At 46.4% G+C, this 17,940-nt stretch overlaps 2 protein-coding genes across 8 annotated transcripts; both read left to right on the top strand.

The window, feature by feature from the left end:
* Positions 1-3,425: 3,425 nt before the first annotated feature.
* Positions 3,426-7,602, top strand: LOC135545907 (polyribonucleotide 5'-hydroxyl-kinase Clp1-like). Its single transcript, XM_064973882.1, is given in 7 exon segments — positions 3,426-3,510; positions 5,178-5,449; positions 5,575-5,682; positions 5,780-5,899; positions 6,095-6,232; positions 6,377-7,009; positions 7,011-7,602. Coding segments are annotated over 6 exon segments (1,332 nt in total). The 5' UTR covers positions 3,426-3,510; positions 5,178-5,179; the 3' UTR covers positions 7,074-7,602.
* A 284-nt stretch (positions 7,603-7,886) lies between these two features.
* Positions 7,887-17,888, top strand: LOC135545906 (palmitoyltransferase ZDHHC5-B-like). 7 transcript variants are annotated; one of them, XM_064973874.1, is made up of 13 exons: positions 8,288-8,511; positions 8,643-8,745; positions 10,150-11,494; positions 11,571-11,692; positions 11,791-11,948; positions 12,232-12,404; positions 13,101-13,203; positions 13,302-13,393; positions 13,618-13,750; positions 13,876-13,984; positions 14,099-14,205; positions 14,727-15,679; positions 16,207-17,888. In XM_064973874.1, exons 3-13 carry the CDS (start codon positions 11,346-11,348, stop codon positions 16,310-16,312), a joined length of 2,205 nt encoding a protein of 734 aa, XP_064829946.1. In that variant the 5' UTR covers positions 8,288-8,511; positions 8,643-8,745; positions 10,150-11,345; the 3' UTR covers positions 16,313-17,888. The 7 variants fall into 7 exon arrangements, with proteins under 7 accessions (XP_064829951.1, XP_064829948.1, XP_064829946.1 ...); XM_064973879.1 differs by lacking the exons at positions 8,288-8,511; positions 8,643-8,745 and adding an exon at positions 7,887-7,982; XM_064973876.1 differs by lacking the exons at positions 8,288-8,511; positions 8,643-8,745 and adding an exon at positions 8,165-8,251.
* The last annotated feature ends 52 nt before the right edge of the window (positions 17,889-17,940 follow it).

The raw sequence follows: 17,940 nt of genomic DNA, 5'->3' as shown, positions 1-17,940 counted from the left end.
AGGGAAAGGTGATTACTTCCATGTCATAGGGCCTGTTTACTGGACACAGACTCTTCATTGAAAGTGCTTTTTAGTACACGACTCGGTGTCTGGAAATACGGACCATATTGTTTATCTTTGGCATGACACTGCGGCACCCAGAAGCCGTCCTTTTTCTTGTACTAACCATCTTTCCTTCCTGTGGCGGTGTGCCTCTGGATGGGCATAAAGCTAGGCCCAACTGCCAGGCTGAAGTTCCCTGAATCTGCAATTGTGGTTGCAGCCCTGGAGGAGGCACTGGAGAATGAATAGAGACCCAGTGAAGGTCTGTATTTCGGACTGAGCCCTGACACTTACAGTAGATGGCTTTACCTAACTCAACTATGATCCACTGATCCAAAATCATTTTTGAAAACCGTCTGTCAGTTTCTCCTTTATCCTTGTTCTTCTTCCGATGACCCAAGCGACAAGCTCCTCTGGCAAGGACACCGATGACTTCTAGCTGTGTCTCTTTGCAGTGCAACACATTTCCTCTATTAGGTTACTGTACAACTGTGGTTCCCAAAATATTTTCAATATAATGTCAGTGTACTCCAAGTAAAACCCTAGCAGCTCCCTGAGTATTCCCTTCAAAAATCACATCTGTCTATAATGATGACCACAATGTGACAAAATGGGGCTTGATGCATGAGGAGCTGGCTTGTTTACCCTGGAGGGTTACTGCTTCACAGTTTGGGAAACACTGGGTACCAATATACACTGAACAAAAATATAAACGCAACATGCAACCGTTTCAAAGATTTTACTTATAGTTACAGTTCATAAGGAAATCAGCCAATTGAAATAACTTAATTAGGCCCTCATTTATGGATCGAACAGACATGCATATGTTGGTCACAGATACCCAGTGCTTGACTTGGACTGAAATAGGTGCTGGTACTCATTTTGGGTGCCGGTACTGTTTATATCAAGGTACAGGAGCTCCACAATACTTGTAGCTAATATTCTGTAAGACAAACAGGAGCTCAAGCAGTATTAGGTGCCGGTACTCAGCTCCGGTGAGCTCCTGCCCTAATCAAGCACTGCAGATACCTTTAAAAAAAAAGGTGGGTGCGTGGATCAATAAACCAATCAGTATCTGGTGACCACTATTTGCCTCATTGTGCGCAACACAATGACTTCGCATAGAGTTGATCAGCTTGTTGATTGTGGCCTGTGGAATGTTGTCACACTTCTCTTCAATCGCTGTCTGAAGTTGCTAGACAATGGTAGGAACTGGAACTCGCTGTCATACATATCGATCCAGAGCATACCACACATGCTCAATGGGTGACATGTCTGCTGAGTATGCAGGGCATGGAAGAACTGGGACCTTTTCAGCTTCCAGGAATTGTGTACAGATCCTTGCGACATGGGGCCGTGCATTATCATGCTAAAACATGAGGATAGGTGGCGAATGAATGGTACGACAATGGGCCTCAGGATCTCGTCACGGTGTCTCTGTGTATTCAAACTGCCATTGATAAAATGCAATTGTGTTTGTTGTCTGCCCATACCATAACTCCACCATGGGGCACTCTGTCCACGACGTTGATGTCAGCAAACCAATCGTCCACATGAGGCCATACACACTGTCTGGCATCTGCCCGGTACAGTTGAAACCAGGATTCATCCGTGAAGAGCATACGTCCCCAGCATGACAGTGGCTATCAAAGGTGAGCATTTGCCCCCTGAAGTCAGTTAAGATGCAGACGAGCACTCAGGTGAGCGTCCCTGAAACGTTCTGACAGTTTATGCAGAAATTATTTGGTCGTTCAAACCCACAGTTTTATCAGCCGTCCGGGTGGCTGGTCTCAGACCATCAAGAAGCAGGATGTGGAGGTCCCGGGCTGGCGCGGTTACACATGGTCTGCGATTGTGAGGCCGGTTGGACGTACTTCCAAATTATCTAAAACGGAGGCAGCTTATGGTAGAGAAATGTACATTAAATTCTCTGGCAACAGCTCCAGTGGACATTCCTCCAGCCTGCATGCCAATTGCACACTCCCTCCAAACGTGAGACATCTGTGGCATTGTGTTGCGTGACAAAATTGCACATTTTAGAGCTGACTTTTATTGTCCCCAGCACAAGATGCACCTGTGTAATGATCATACTGTTTAATCAGCTTCTTGATATACCACACCTGTCAGGTGGATGGATTATCTTGGCAAAGGAGAAATGCTCACTTTTTTATTTCACCTTTATTTAACCAGGTAGGCTAGTTGAGAACAAGTTCTCATTTGCAACTGCGACCTGGCCAAGATAAAGCTTAGTAGTGTGAGCAGACAACACAGAGTTACACATGGAGTAAACAATTAACAAGTCAATAACACAGTACAAAAAAAGGCGAGTCTATATACATTGTGTGCAAAAGGCATGAGGTAGGCAAATAATTACAACCTTGCAGATTAGCACTGGAGTGATAAATGATCAGATGGTCATTTACAGGTACAGATACTGGTGTGCAAAAGAGCAGAAAAGTAAATAAATAAAAACAGTGTGGGGATGAGGTAGGTGAAAATGGGTGGGTTATTTACCAATAGACTATGTACAGCTGCAGCGATCGGTTAGGTGCTCAGATAGCACATGTTTGAAGTTGGTGAGGGAGATAAAAGTCTCCAACTTCAGGGATTTTTGCAATTCGTTGCAGTCACAGGCAGCAGAGTACTGGAACGAAAGGCGGCCAAATGAGGTGTTGGCTTTAGGGATGATCAGTGAGATACACCTGCTGGAGCGCGTGCTACGGATGGGTGTTGCCATCGTGACCAGTGAACTGAGATAAGGCGGAGCTTTACCTAGCATGGACTTGTAGATGACCTGGAGCCAGTGGGTCTGGCGACGAATATGTAGCGAGGGCCAGCCGACTAGAGCATACAAGTCGCAGTGGTGGGTGGTATAAGGTGCTTTAGTGACAAAACGGATGGCACTGTGATAAACTGCATCCAGTTTGCTGAGTAGAGTGTTGGAGGCAATTTTGTAGATGACATCGCCGAAGTCGAGGATCGGTAGGATAGTCAGTTTTACTAGGGTAAGTTTGGCGGCGTGAGTGAAGGAGGCTTTGTTGCGGAATAGAAAGCCGATTCTTGATTTGATTTTCGATTGGAGATGGGGATGTATTTGTGTTCATTAAATTTGCTGCTATTGCTGATTATCCACTCATCAATTTCCAATGTGAGATGTCTTATCTAATGTTTTTTAATATGTATATATATATATGGAGAATAAAGCTGCTTTGTTTGTATACTGTTCTCCTGTCTTTGCTTCGAAAAGTATGGAATGTGTGCATGCATAGGCTTTTGTGCTTCAACAAAAGCACCGCAAATTAAATCAACCGCATTTCATACTTTTTTTAAACGCGTCAACGAGCCACACAATCACAGACGCTGATTGGTTCTAAGAAGAATGACGTCTGTCGGACTATCGTTCTATGGTGGTCTTCCGGTGAGGTGGAGGACGCTTTGAAAACGAATTTTGGACCAATCACTTATCCTGTAAGTAGCAATTATAGTATGTTGGCACAAACGATTATCTAAAAAAAATTATATAAATATATAAAATCTCAGTTCTATGCATTCAGCAGGTTTGCGCTGGTACGGTTCTTGCCAGGCATTGCCGGATAGCTGGCCTACATGCTAACATTAGCTAGCATTGTTATTTACTTTTCGCATGATATTGGACTTTATACGCTCACTTTTTTTGTACCTATCCGTTTCAAGTTGTTCATATATAAAGGTAGAAAGAAACAACCCTCTTGATCAACGTATTTATAGCTTCTCAACATGTAATTTATGCTACGTGTTGTAAATGATTGGCACGCGTTACTGTTCTGCTTTGGCCTGTACCAGAGACTTGTAGTGTTGGGGGGGCAGTGGCCTATTGTCCTGTTCGCCCCGTCCCCGGATGTTTGTTCCGGTTTCAGATGTTCTGCTAATGTGTTACGCAGAAACCTGTCACTGATATTTGCCCTTCTACTCAGTACAACACGTTGAATTTAACTTTACACTGTTCAGTGTATTATAGAATACTGAACAGAATGGCTGATTTGCTCATATTTGTATAGGCCTACCTGTGATTTGGCTGGAGGAAGGAAGGAATATAACTTTACATGCATAATGATCTGCGTATCATTGTGGCAGTAAGGGAAAACACTGCATAAAACCTTTACTCTTCAGTTAACACACACATCTCCCTCACATACTGTCTCCCTCTCTACCACAAACACACACTGCTCTCAACTTTGAAACGTTAGGCATCAAACAAATTAAGGAGCACCAAAAATACATGTTTTATTTAGCTTAGGTTTTCATTAGGCCTATAATAATCTTTGAAGCACATTTCATGAGTAGCATGCCCTTTTTCTTTCTTCCTCTGCCATTCAGTGGCGAAGCCGTCTAAGGTACTGCATCTCAGTGCTCGAGGTGTCACTACAGACCCTGGTTCGATTCCAGGTATCACAACAGGCCGTGTTTGGTCTTGGTCGTGGTAGGTCGTCATTGTAAATAAGAATTTGTTCATAAGACTTGCAGAGTTAAATAAAGAATCTCAGTTGCCTAGACCTACTGTGAAGTTACTAGGTTATTAGCTCGCTATGTAACATGACTGAACAACATTGTTATCAAACCAATAATTAGCGGACCGTGACATGGTTTGTGAAATTACATCAAATGAGTGCAATTCCCGATAGAGAGAAAAGGTATCTCTGGTAATATGGGTGTATTTAAAAAAAAAAAAAAAATGTTTAGGCTAGCGACAAGCATGACAGTGTACTTACAACACGTGATGAAATGATACCATTATCAACTTTGCTCGCTCTGCTCCACTGTAACAAATGTACAAATATAACAACACAAGACTCATCAGGGTCTGAAGCCCCGCTCGCCATTAAGGCTGAATTATATTTAGATAACTGATGTTGGGATAGATGTGCAGGAAGAGCGGCCAGGGAGAAGCCGGTGAGTGAGGGTTGGTAGGGGGATGCGGCTAGCTGATGCCACCTGATATGCACATGAAAGTGATGTGGATACTATTGGACCGTGCATACTAGTGGCTGTTGCTTCAATTCAACTGAATTCAACTTATCACATGGCAGAGATGAAGCAGCCATGTTGGTGAAGTATCCGTGTTGCTGAGGCTAAATCAAACCTTTGTCTCTGTACAGCCATGGCGACTGAGGGCCCAGAGAAGACTGGTGAGGAGGCTGCAGGGGCTGGGGCTGGTGGGGGAGGGACGAGGTTCGACCTGGAGAAAGAGACAGAGCTGCGGTTCGAGGTGGAGGCTGGGGAGAAGGTGCAGCTGGAGCTGCTCACGGGATTGGCCGAAGTCTTTGGTTCGGAGCTCAACCGCAACAAGAAGTACACGTTCCCACCGGGCTCCAAGATCGCTGTGTTCACCTGGCAGGGCTGCAGTGTTTCTCTCTCAGGCAAGACAGAGGTGAGGCTGTGGAGGAGTAACTGATGAATGGAGGGGGATATGTGCATGGCTGAAACGTCTGCCTTGGTATCTGCCACTGCTAGGAGTGAAGGATGCAGAAATATGTTGATCTCGCTCTCTTCTAGGTGGCGTACGTATCAAAGGACACACCCATGCTGCTCTACCTGAACACCCACGCCGCACTGGAACAGATGAGACGACAGGCGGAGAGAGACAACGAAAGGGGCCCACGGGTCAGTGTTCGGCTGTGTGTTTGTTTGTGAGAAGTGGCCCTTGGTCGGTGTGTATGCTCGCTTGTTGTGTGAACGTTGCTTCAACGTTGTCCCCCAGGTGATGGTGGTGGGGCCTACAGACGTGGGGAAGTCGACGGTGTGCAGGCTGTTGCTGAGCTACGCTGTCAGACTGGGCAGGAGGCCGACACTGGTGGAGCTCGACGTGGGCCAGAGTGGGGTAAGACATGAAAATGTTGTCTCTGTGGATGGAGGCGTGCATATCGCCTCTTTGCTACTGTTCCCCTCTACTATCACTGCTATTATGCTAATAAGGATACTTGCATGTAAATATTGAAATTAATCATGCTTCTGTGATGGTGTTGACTGGCTGTGTCTGGTTAGTGCTGTTGATGACGTGATGCTTTTCTGTCAGGTGTCAGTCCCGGGCACAATGTCAGCGCTGTGTATTGAGCGTCCCGCTGACGTGGAGGAGGGGTACTCAGTACAGGCTCCGCTGGTCTACCACTTTGGCTCCACCACACCAGGAACCAACATCAAACTCTACAACAAGGTGAAAGATGACACCGATCACCTCTGGTTATGGCATTAGGTTATATGAACCCAGAACTTTGTAATGGACTTTTTCCCCCTGGTGTATGTAATCTTTCTCACTCTTTCTTCCCCATCCATTTCTCTCTTTCTCTCTACCTCCTAGTTGACATCATGTCTGGCTGAGGTGTTTTCCCAGCGCTGTGAGGTGAACAGGAAAGCCAGTGTGGGCGGCTGCATCATCAACACCTGTGGATGGGTAAAGGGTTCTGGCTACCAGGCCCTGGTCCACTGCGCCTCAGCCTTTGAGGTGGATGTGGTTCTGGTGCTGGACCAGGAGAGGCTCTACAACGAGCTGAAGCGGGACCTGCCGCATTTCGTCCGAGTCGTGCTGTTACCCAAATCCGGAGGGGTTGTGGAGCGCTCCAAAGACTGCCGGCGCGAGGCTCGGGACGACAAGATCCGGGAGTACTTCTACGGTTTCCGCGGTGTCTCGTTCTACCCTCACGCCTTCGACGTGCGCTTTTCTGACGTGCGCATCTACAAGATCGGAGCGCCATCCATCCCGGATTCGTGCCTTCCTCTGGGGATGTCGCAGGACGACACCCAGCTGAAGCTTGTCCCTGTGACCCCAGGTCGTGATCTCACGCACCACGTACTGAGCGTAAGCTGTGCTGATGAGGGGGAGGAGGTGGCAGGGGGGGTGCGCAGGGGCTTGCTGGAGAGCCCGGTGTGTGGGTTCATTGTGGTGACTAACGTGGACACACAGGCACAGGTGATGACTGTGCTCTCGCCCGCCCCCAAGACCCCTCCCCAGACACACACTGCTCATCATGGACATTCGCTTTATCGACCTCAAATAGAGGAGGAGAGAGGGGAAAACGCCAGAGGAAGAGCGAGAGATGCAATATGTCTGAAATCTGATGGCTCTTGTCAAGGAGTTTATTTTCAGTAGCACAGAGTTTGGGGCAGTAGCCTGCTTGCTCTGTTTAGCTAACATTACACTCCTTGTACCAACAATCTATCTTTGGCATATGACAAGGGTTGGAAGGATAGCTTAAGAGTGGTACCTAGACTAGGAGAGTGGTATCTGTTCTGTTAATATTTGGCTTCACACTCAACTGATAAGGGAGAGATGAAAGACCACACAAGTGTTGGGTGGAGAGTGTTGAATAGAGGAGGGAGGGGTTTAGTGTTGGGTGGAGAGGAATGGAGTTGAGGGAGGAGGGAAAACGGCTGTAAATATTTGTTCATTCAATTTGTTAATTCCAATGTACAGAAACTGGTCTTGGTTTTATATCAGTTCTCTCAAGTTTTTTTCCCACACAAGACTGTTTGGTATGATTGTTTTTATTGTGAAAATACATTTTTAAATAAAATGTGCCATTTCCAGCAATGTTTTAGATATTACTCTTTAACCTGCTTTAGATAACAGACCACTGTCCTGAGCGACCTCAGGCATGTTGAAAGCTTTCAAATGTTGTTCCTCATACGCATACCGACTCACCCGCGAAAGCCAAGAGATTTGTGGGAATGACGCTAATCTCAATCACTGATTGGACAAACGTCCCACCTAAAGGAGCGAGTTCCGGCGTGCCAACATTGAGGGGGTTCGATTAATCTCGCCCGGGCGCAGGTGTGTTTTGCACCGGCTGAAAGTTGATTGCATTCGATTTGGAACCGACCTGGCGCCAGGTGCCCCGCTCTGTCCAACAGGGGTCGGCTCAAAATAAAAGGAATGTAATTATTAGGATTCTGTTTCCTATACAAAGGTGACTGTTAAATCTTTCTTCCAAATTAAAACTAGTTATATTGAAACATTATTTTATGGAAAATAATGTTTCTGGACGTTGCACGATTACTGTTCGATTTGAGAAGGGCGCTCCTCCGGATGCCGTGATGGGTTTGTGCCTGGTTCAACACGGGCCAGCGTAAAATACCCCCCCCCCCCCCCCATAGGCCTAGCTAGTAGCTAACTAGCCTCGGGACTCGAAACTCACCCAAATATTAAGAACTTGAAAACATCAGCCCTGGATGTCAGGTATGCCCTGTTTTTGGTGAACTGCTTTTCCCAGTATTCAAGTAACTGGTTGTTTATAGTTCTACTGTCTCAAGCGGTGATCAAACACAGGTCGTCGCGACAAACTTGCCCTGGTTTGGCTAGCTTGTCAGCTAACATGTATTCCTTGATCAGGACTATCTGTTCCATTATACATAACGAGTCATTGGACGAAGGCGTCTTCTGTGCGGGGGAGTATTTTTAACGACACTCGGTCTGAACATGAAAACGATTCGCTTGCGGTACGATTTTGGAAGCATAATTTAACATCAAATATTAATATTTTTCAAACAAAAGGTTAAATTGTTACACAACTTCATAGCGTTTGGGTTCCCACACTGCCATATTTTCATGTTAGTGTTTGTTTACGCAGACAGCTAACGTTATCTGCGAATCCGAACACCTGTGTAAACGGAAGACAAACGCCACAAATGTCACTGAAAAATATTGTCCGCTGCAACTGTTAACCCGGTACAGTAAGTGCATTTTGCATTTGTGAAATTGTTTTAATGTGATATGAAAGTAGAGGGTTTTGTGTTTCTAGAACCGTACCCCAATTGAGAATCGATTCACGTTTAAATTGAGTATTTGGCTGTTTTGGCTTCCAAAGCCAATTCGCCTTAACAACATATAAGGTGGTTGGACTAAGGAGTAACGAACGTTAGGCTAGGTCACTTTTTTTAAATATAATGGGGGTTACAGTTTCACGTAACTTTCGAGTCCCAACAGCTCTCAAAATGCGTAGTAATTATCCCCTTGTCTTTTAATTTTGTCACATGTACACTAACCCATCGCAGCAGGCGTAAAATAAACGTACATGTACAGATTCATTGGGACACAATTACAATGCCTATGTAGCCAGCTAACTAGCTACATACCTAGCATCTCCTGTAGAACATGATTAGCTGACAGGCTGTGTTTAGCATCGACGATGGAGCATGCAATCTGACACTTTATAGTTTGAGTTAGCGGACTTGATAGAAGTGAAGTGCTGGCTGTCAGACTCGTCACTAACAGACATAATGTTTGGAAGCTAGCGTGACAGGGGCAAAGGCAGGGTAATGTTACTCTGCTGAACATGGATATTTCAGGATTAACAGCCGTTTAAATCAGGGGGATTTGATGTGTGTGCTGCATGGAGATGATTAGTCGTCTGCTAACAGTAGGTCACACGACCTCCAACATTCAGCAGCCTGTTTTCACAGATACAGATAGACACGGTCCGCGTAGAGAAGGCTTAGGGTTGTTTTAGTGCTAATAAGATATGTAGTGTTTGCTTTAAACATATTATCTACAGAATATTTTGTATGTCAGGTGTTGTTGATTGTACCGGTATGTACTTTTGTGCGCCTCTGCCATAGATGGGGGTGTGTAGAGTAGCTAGCTAGGTTGAAGGTTGTAGTAGAGGTGTGTTCTAATGCTCAGGTTCCACCATTGCCTTAGAACCGTTTTCAGTGTTCTAACGGAACAGGACTTTTCCCGCAGGTGTTACATGAGATCTGTGTGGATGAGTGTGCTGTTGTATATTTATGAATACGTGTGTGAGAGAGAGAGAGAGAGCGTGAGAAACGCTTTTAGATACCCGTTTTGACCTCGTTAGTCACTACTGGGAAATGAAGATGGAGTACAGTTGACATTGTCAGGTTTCAACACACGACCTGCCACTCCCTAGACCTACACACATTTCTGTGGCGTGCAACAACTAGCTATGTAAAGAACATGTTATTGTCACACCTTGCAACAATATGTTGTTTTTGGCTGCATTCGTGTTTGTGGTTTTGTGTGTGTAATTACTAATGGTTGAAGCTTGTGATGTTGGTTAATGCTATTGATGTAATCTAGAGGTTGTGTAACATGCCCTCTGTTTCCCTGTGTTTCAGGAGGTGCTGTCATAGACAACAGTGTGCTCGAAGACCTGCAGTTGTCTGAGTGGCTTCCTCTTTCTGCGTGGCATCATGGGAAAGGAGGCGTGTCTACGGTGGTTTCAGAGATGGGATGGGTTTTACCTGGGCTGTTACAAAGACTAAAACAAACAGCTAAAAAAACAGCTAATTGACAAAGTTGATCAGACAAGACTGATCTCACCTGTGGATATGAGCACTCTCTTAGACGGACAGAGCACTGAATAGTGTATACAACATTTGAGAGCTTTTGTATACAGGCTTTTTTTAAAAGCTGCATGCGGGCTTGGATTTTTACTGGGCAGCTTTACATTTTTTATTTTATTTTTTTGTACCAACGGCTGCCTCCCCAGAATATAGACCCTGGAACTATCCCCTTTGCAAGCATTCTGTCACACTTTTCTGTCTCACCCAATCACGTTGTCTCACACACACACACACACACACACAGTGCCTAGATACACCTTGTACAAGACCAGAGTTAAGTGGATGGTCACTGCTTTGCTAGACACCCCTGTTCTGTTGTTTTACAGGCAGTCCTGCTACAACCTCCTAATTTCTGCCCCTTACAAGAGAGTTTGTAAATAGTAGTGATAGATGTAGGTTTTGATCCCTGTGAAGGGTTAGGGTTGGTTTGTTGTCTCACCAGGTCAGGAAGTATTTGTAAAAGCAGTTAATTGCGTGTGCCCTTGTGGGTCTTTGTTGCAGTAGACAGGAAAGATTTGGTTGATTTATGTATATTGTTGCACCAAATAAGGTTACATGAAAGCCACACAGAAATATTTTTTTTAAAGTTTCAATTATTTTTGTATAATATTGTATAGTTTTGTTTTCAAAATATCTAAAATGTATAGGCAGCTATCTAACTAGCTGTAGATATACCTGCAAAGATCTACACATATGCAAACAAAGGTGTAGACTTTACTATAAAATAAGTATTTAAGTTTAAGTGGTTTTTGTGGCCAAAGTGCAAATATCTGGCTACCTTAAGATGTTTCTCCCAAATGGCTGCTTTCTGTAATAATACTATTTCTGCTACCTAAGACCCTTCCCATCTACCATCATGCCCCCTTATCCCATACGGACACCGAGGTCTTCCCTCTGACCTTTCCAACATCCTTTTCTTTAGATATACCTCTTCTACCTCGCTCCCTCCTCCTCTCTCCCTCCCTCTGATGCCGGGGTTCAGTAGTGGGGGACTAGGTGGGGAGGTGGGTGGCCCCGCCGCCTCTCCTCCCTGCCCGTTCCGACCCAGTCGCTTCGTTCCTGTCTCCGCGGCAACCACTTTCCTGGTCGGCTCCACCACGCTCTTCTTTTGCTTCACGTGAGTGACACTCACTCACACACACACTGAATTCCATGTACAAATTCTGTCTCTCACCCCATCCCTCTCCCTCCAGGTGTCCGTGGTTGTCAGAGCATGTCTCCTCTGTCATTCCCATCTATAACGCTGTGGTCTTCCTCTTCACCCTCGCCAACTTCTGCATGGCCACCTTTATGGACCCAGGGGTCTTTCCCAGAGGTAAGCAGAGTGTGTGTTAGAGATGCCTGTCTTAATAAGGTGTAAAGAAAGTGTTTCAGTGTATGTGTGTGTGTGTGTGTGTGTGTGTGTGTTCACAGCGGAAGAGGATGAGGATAAAGAGGATGATTTCCGCGCTCCGCTCTATAAAACGGTGGAAGTTAAGGGCATTCAGGTCCGGATGAAGTGGTGCTCCAGCTGCCGTTTCTACAGACCGCCCCGCTGCTCACACTGCTCTGTGTGTGACAACTGTGTGGAGGTAAACACACACACACACAACTCCAGACTGCCACCGTACTAACATTACACGCGGAATGACAGGTGACAACTGTGTGGAGGTAAACACACACACACACACACACAACTCCAGACTGCCACCGTACTAACATTACACGCGGTATGACAGGTGACAACTGTGTCGTAACAAGTTGTCAGAGGCAGCCGTAGAAATATCAGCAAAACATCAGTTACTTGATTGGTATTTTGTGTTGTCTTATTTCTTGACCCTTTTGTGACCGTTTGACGTGTGTGTGACCTGGCAGGACTTTGACCACCACTGCCCGTGGGTGAACAACTGTATCGGGCGCAGGAACTACCGTCACTTCTTCCTGTTCCTGTTGTCCCTGACGATCCACATCATGGGTGTGTTTGGCTTCGGCCTGCTGTACATCCTCCAGCACCAGCACCAGCTGGACAGTGTTCACTCCTCTGTCACGTATCCTTATAGGCCGTGTCTAGACCTGACAGGTTCATGTAGCTTTAGTGTTCTGATCATGGAGTTCTGATCTCGTCATGCATCTACACCTACATTTAAATGTGTCCACAGTGTGTCCGGGATTCCCTTTTCCCGCGCTATATTCAAATGCCGGTATCCATTCTACAAACGGTGGAATAGGCTAAATATGATACCTCAACAGCAACCGATGGCAGTAGCTAACTAGCCGGCTAACCTCTGTTAGCTAGCAAGCAACGCTAAAGGGATTATATATATTATATTTTTTTAGTTAGCTAGCTGGTTAGGAGTCCAGCAAACACGTTCCTCACACGCTGGGAACGTATTTCCTCCAACGTTATAATGAAAAGGTGCCTCTCGTTCCCAAAACACAATTTTTGTGGAGACTTGTGGGAGGAGCGCTTATGATGTCGCCCACTCTATATGCTTTCGGTAGCTTGATTGTGTCCAGACTGAGGAGATGCATCTCTGACCAGCTCCTGAAGTGGTCAGACAGATCTGAACACAATCAGACCACAAAGCCACTTTTGTGCGTCTAAACCTGTCTTTTCAATGCGATCTTCCTATTCTGATAGCAGAAGTCGCAATGTAAGTGTCAAGTGTAGACACGACCATAGACACACACACAGTCTTGTTGTTGCGCTGATTTAGGTTGTGTCCTTGACTGTGTGTTCCCAGTATGGCTACAATGTGTACCGCTGGTCTCTTCTTCATCCCAGTAGCAGGTCTTACTGGTTTCCACATGGTACTGGTAGCTCGGGGTAGGACCACTAACGAGCAGGTACGTCTGTCTATCTGGGTGTGCTCCTCTGAGAGGGCCGACATGATCCAGATTATCTAAAAATGGATTCTCTCTCTGTGTCTCTCGCGCTCTCTCAGGTTACAGGGAAGTTTAGGGGTGGAGTTAACCCTTTCACCAATGGCTGTCTTAAGAACGTCTCGCACGTGCTCTGTAGCTCTCAGGCACCCAGGTTAGTGACCATCTCTCCTTCATTCCTCCTGTTTTCCTGTGCTGTTGCAGCTTCTGGTTGAACAAGACCCTCAGGGGGGACAACTCAGTGTAGCTTAAGAGTTATGGTTGTTAACTAAGTAAAATATCTAACAATGTTAATATGTATGTGTGTGTGTAATGGAGTATGATGTTTGTGTTTTAGTGGTAAGTTTCGGGTCATTCATGTGTTTTCTCACCTGTCAGGTACGTGGGGCGGTGGCGGGGGAAGCAGACAGTGGAGGTGCAGCCTCCCTTTCTCCGTCCTCCTCTCTCCGAGGCGCAGCTAGAGGCCAAAGTCCTGGACAACGGCATCCAGAACGACCACCACAGCAGCCGGGTACACACACACACACACACACACACACACACAAACAGATCTAACATACAGGGGTTTTCACAGATGCAGCGCTCGCTCTCATTTGTGTCATATGAACAGTCTTGTCCCTTTCCTGTCCCTGTCAGTCTAAGAGCAGTTTGGAGCAGATGGAGAGACAGTCAGCAGATGCAGAGCCTCCACCTCCTCCCAAACCGGAGGTCCGCTACCCTGGCCTGCCCCGCGCAGACACAGAGGGTGAGCAGTGAACGCACGCGCACACACACACTCGCTCAAGTATCCCACACGGACGTGCTGTCTAGTTTGTAACACTGTTTTTTATATATAAACATCTTTCTTTTTTTTCCTCAGAAAGCAGCTTGCTGTCTGAAGGTCCGTCCACTCCCTCTATGTACAAGTACCGGCCGGCCTATAGCAGCCCACAGAGGAACCACACAGCTCTGACACACCCAAACAAGGTACGCGTACACACACGTTAAACAAAAGGTCAAATCAGTTGATGGATCAGCTGTAGAAGGGTTAAGCCGAGGGCATCCAGGTGGGACGAGCAGAGGTTTCTGACAGGCCCCTCTCGGGTCCTGTCCCTTCTTTCCTTTGTGCTTAACTCCACCCCCCTCTCTTTTACTTTGAATTGATCGCTCAGTGGCCATCGGTTGATGAGTAAGTCTGTCAGTGTCATCTCTCTGTGTGTGTCGTGAATGTCTGTGAAAAGGTCTGTGCTCGTGACTCCATCTACTTCCAATGCCTGCATCTTCTGAGGTGTTTGTTCTTGTGGTGCTGATGTTAGTGGTCTTGATCGTGTGATTCCCCAGAGGTCCTCCGTCTTGCTGGCTCTCTGTAGAAGTGTCTGTTGTCTTCTGTTGAAGAATGTCTCCTCAAAGTAATCCCTTTTGTAACATGTTTCCACCCTCCCTTCATTCTACCTTCACTACCCCTCTTACTGCTCTCCTTGCCTCTCTCTGTCTCTCTCGCTCTCCAGATGATTCGTGGGGACAGTCTGGACTCCCCCTCCATTCTCCAGTCGAGTCGCCAGGCCAGCTATCGGTCTGAGCCCAGCAGCCTGGATGGGGGGTCGGTAATTGGTTTGGCGGCACGTGGAGGGGAGAAAGGCGAAGGCCCCGGGGGGTCCAGTGGGACGGGTGGGGAGGTTGCGGGGGGTATCTCCGGGTACTCCCTAGGGGGGCGGTCGTACACTTCTTACCCCTCCTCTCTGGTCCTGTCCACCGGTGGTTCTCACTCCTCCAGCATGCGCTCTGCCCACACACACCATAATACTCTGGGCACGCTCCAATCAGAGGGCACCACCGACACCAGCTACAAGAGCCTGGCCAATCAGACACCTCAGAACGGCAGCCTGTCCTACGACAGCCTGCTGACACCGTCCGAGAGCCCTGAGTTTGAGTCGGCCGCTCACGAGTTGTCTCCACAGAAGCCCCACACCCCTGCAGCGTTTCCCCCGGCGATGACCTCCTCGCCGCCCCCCGGGGTCAGGGACGTGCCCTTGCAGGGGTACACCTCACCCTTCCTCTCAGCACAGATGGCCCAGCAGAGAGAGGGCCAGCTGCTCCAGGGCTCTGCCTCATTCTCCTCCCCTAACAGGGCATACCTCCGCGCCTTCAGCCCTCCCCCGCCGAATCCCCCACACGCTGCCCACCCTGAGGCACAGCACCACCTTCTCCACCAGGACTCCAGACACCCACACCTCCGTGCCACCTCCTCCATTCGCCCCCTTCCTCCCGTCTCTGAACAGCCCTCCCCCTCCTCCCCGCATGCCTGTTCCCCGGACCCCCCTGTGTCTCCCCCGCCCATCGGCCCCTCCCTAAGGAAGTCCCCCTCCTACACCGGGGAGGCAGGGCTCCAGCACAAGGCTCGGCCAATGGGAGGAGGCAGTTTGTCGGGAGAGGGCGGAGTCAGAGTGACCCAGGCTCCACAGTGAGTAGAGATCTGAGCCACGAGCCTGCTACTCTTCATCCTCTTCCTCCTTGATTGATCTATATGAGCCCTCTTCCTCCCTGATCTGTGTGAGTCTTCCTTTTCCTCCTCTTGATGTCAGTGTGTTTCTGCTGGATTGTGTGTGTGTTTGTCTGTGAGGAGTCTGTCTTTTTAAAGTTGATCAAAACCATGCTCGGGTATAACTGTGTAGTAGGATAGATGTTTGTATCTGTAGTCTGTCTACTTGATATAGAGGCATGCAAGTATGTGTTTAGGTGTGTGAAACAGGAGTGATTGTGTTTGTTAGCATGAGCAGTTATAGTATGCTACTGTTTTCCCACTGTCTATTTCTGGGCTCTTTTTCCTCCTTTTCAATTATCTTTCTACTCTTGTAACCTTATCATAAGGCCTGTTCTATTAGTCTATTTTTGAATCAGACCTACTCACCTCTTCTTCTCACTCCTCCCTCTGTCACCCCTATCTACATCCTTAACCCCCTCCCCTTTTCCTAACGCCTATACAATCAGATCCACCTCTCGCCCAGGCTTGTCCAATCACAGCTCATCCAAACCAGTGGGCGGGGTGAAGAAGGTGACTGGCGTTGGAGGGACCACCTATGAGATATCGGTTTGAGTGACAGACATCCGCCCCAGCCGAAGATGGAATGTTCTACTGGACAGATTCCAATGTTCTTACTCTGAGGAGACTTGGAGATGGTTATTCAATCACATGCACGCACACAGGACTATCCTCTGCTCTTGGTCAATATGGAGTGGATAGTGGAACAGAAGTGTTTGGCTCACTGGTACTTCAATGTCCTTAGGATCTTTATAATGTCACTGGTCATCTTTTTACTGCTGATCTTTCTTCGTATTGGATCGAATGGCGACTGAAGTGAAACTCTGAATGTTGACCAGTAATGGAATGGGACAACCTCTCCGCAGTCTGTGAGCCATAGACTGTATAACATGAACATTGTTATGACAGCTGGGTACTAAACTCTTTAATGCATATATACAAAGATTATTTATTTCGGTACGTTAGGGCATGGAGAATTTATACGATAAAATATCATCCTGGAAAGGAGGGCATTTGAACCAATCAGTATGGAGCCTGAGAGGGCGCATATGAACTGTTGACCAATTGTGGCGCTCAGTGGTTCAAGACTTCGTGTCCCATTCAAATGGATGGGCCAATCACAATGGATCACCCATGTAATTAGTCTGCAGCGAATATTCAGACTGCAGAGATGATGCCTCAACCTCTGCAAACACAGTTTAATTTGAGTTTTATAAAGATTATTTTTTTTATATTGTTTTTTTAAATAAATGCCTAAAGAATCTTTAAGAATTATTGGGTCAGATGCTGGAGATAGCGTTTGGGGTTTGTGAATGACTATGAATGTGAGTTAGACTAATCGCTTGTTTTGATTGATGGCTGTATCAGCCAGTCATAGAGCTCGCTGCAATTCTCATCCAAAGAGATTGGTGATCGTATATATGACGGCCAGCTGAAGAGGCCCGTCACTGAGGATGTTGAAAGCCACAAAGAAAATCATAAATACAGTACACGCCTCTTTGTGGAATGTACACTAGAAATGTCTATTATTGATACATTATGCAAATTCTCTCTTTGTAGCTTTTAAATGATTTGCCTGTCATTTTGGTGTTCAAAATGTTTTCTGTCAATCAGAGCTAGAAAAACTTTAAGGATGGTCAGCCAAACATGTTAAGAGTGTGAGGGTCATGTTTATTTTACCAGACAGGAAAACCTTTTGAGTTCTGAACACAATTCCAAACCAATCTCTATATCCAGGAGTTGGAGGAAGTTTCCCCTACACATTGAGGCCTTTTGCCCCTAATTGTTCGGGCACTAAGGGAGTGTAAGCTGGTTCTAAATCTATTCCCAGAAGTGTAACTTCTACCCAGAGACCACATCCCTATCATAGTGCCTTGTCCTTAGATTCTAATATAATTGGAAGATTCCAACAAATCAAATTCTGGGGGGTGATATAAATATAGGTATAATTTTTTCTTTGATTGTATATGTGTGTAGGAGGCGACAGATGCCGGGGTTGGTTTGAAATTGAGGACTGTTTTGATCGTTTTTTTTGCCTTGAGACCGTTCGTAGTAAAACAAAGCGTTTAAATATATTTTAAAGAATTTCTTAAAAATATTGTATTTCATATTTAAATTGGTTTTGTTGACATTCTGGCCTCTTGATTTCCTTATCTGCTTTCTGTTGTTTAAAAAAAATATCT

The sequence above is a fragment of the Oncorhynchus masou genome, chromosome 9 (genome assembly GCF_036934945.1).
Source record: "Oncorhynchus masou masou isolate Uvic2021 chromosome 9, UVic_Omas_1.1, whole genome shotgun sequence".
NCBI classification, from domain to species: Eukaryota; Metazoa; Chordata; class Actinopteri; order Salmoniformes; family Salmonidae; genus Oncorhynchus; species Oncorhynchus masou.
The sequence above is the reverse complement of the archived record's forward strand: the minus strand, read 5'-3'. Positions and strand labels throughout refer to the sequence as shown.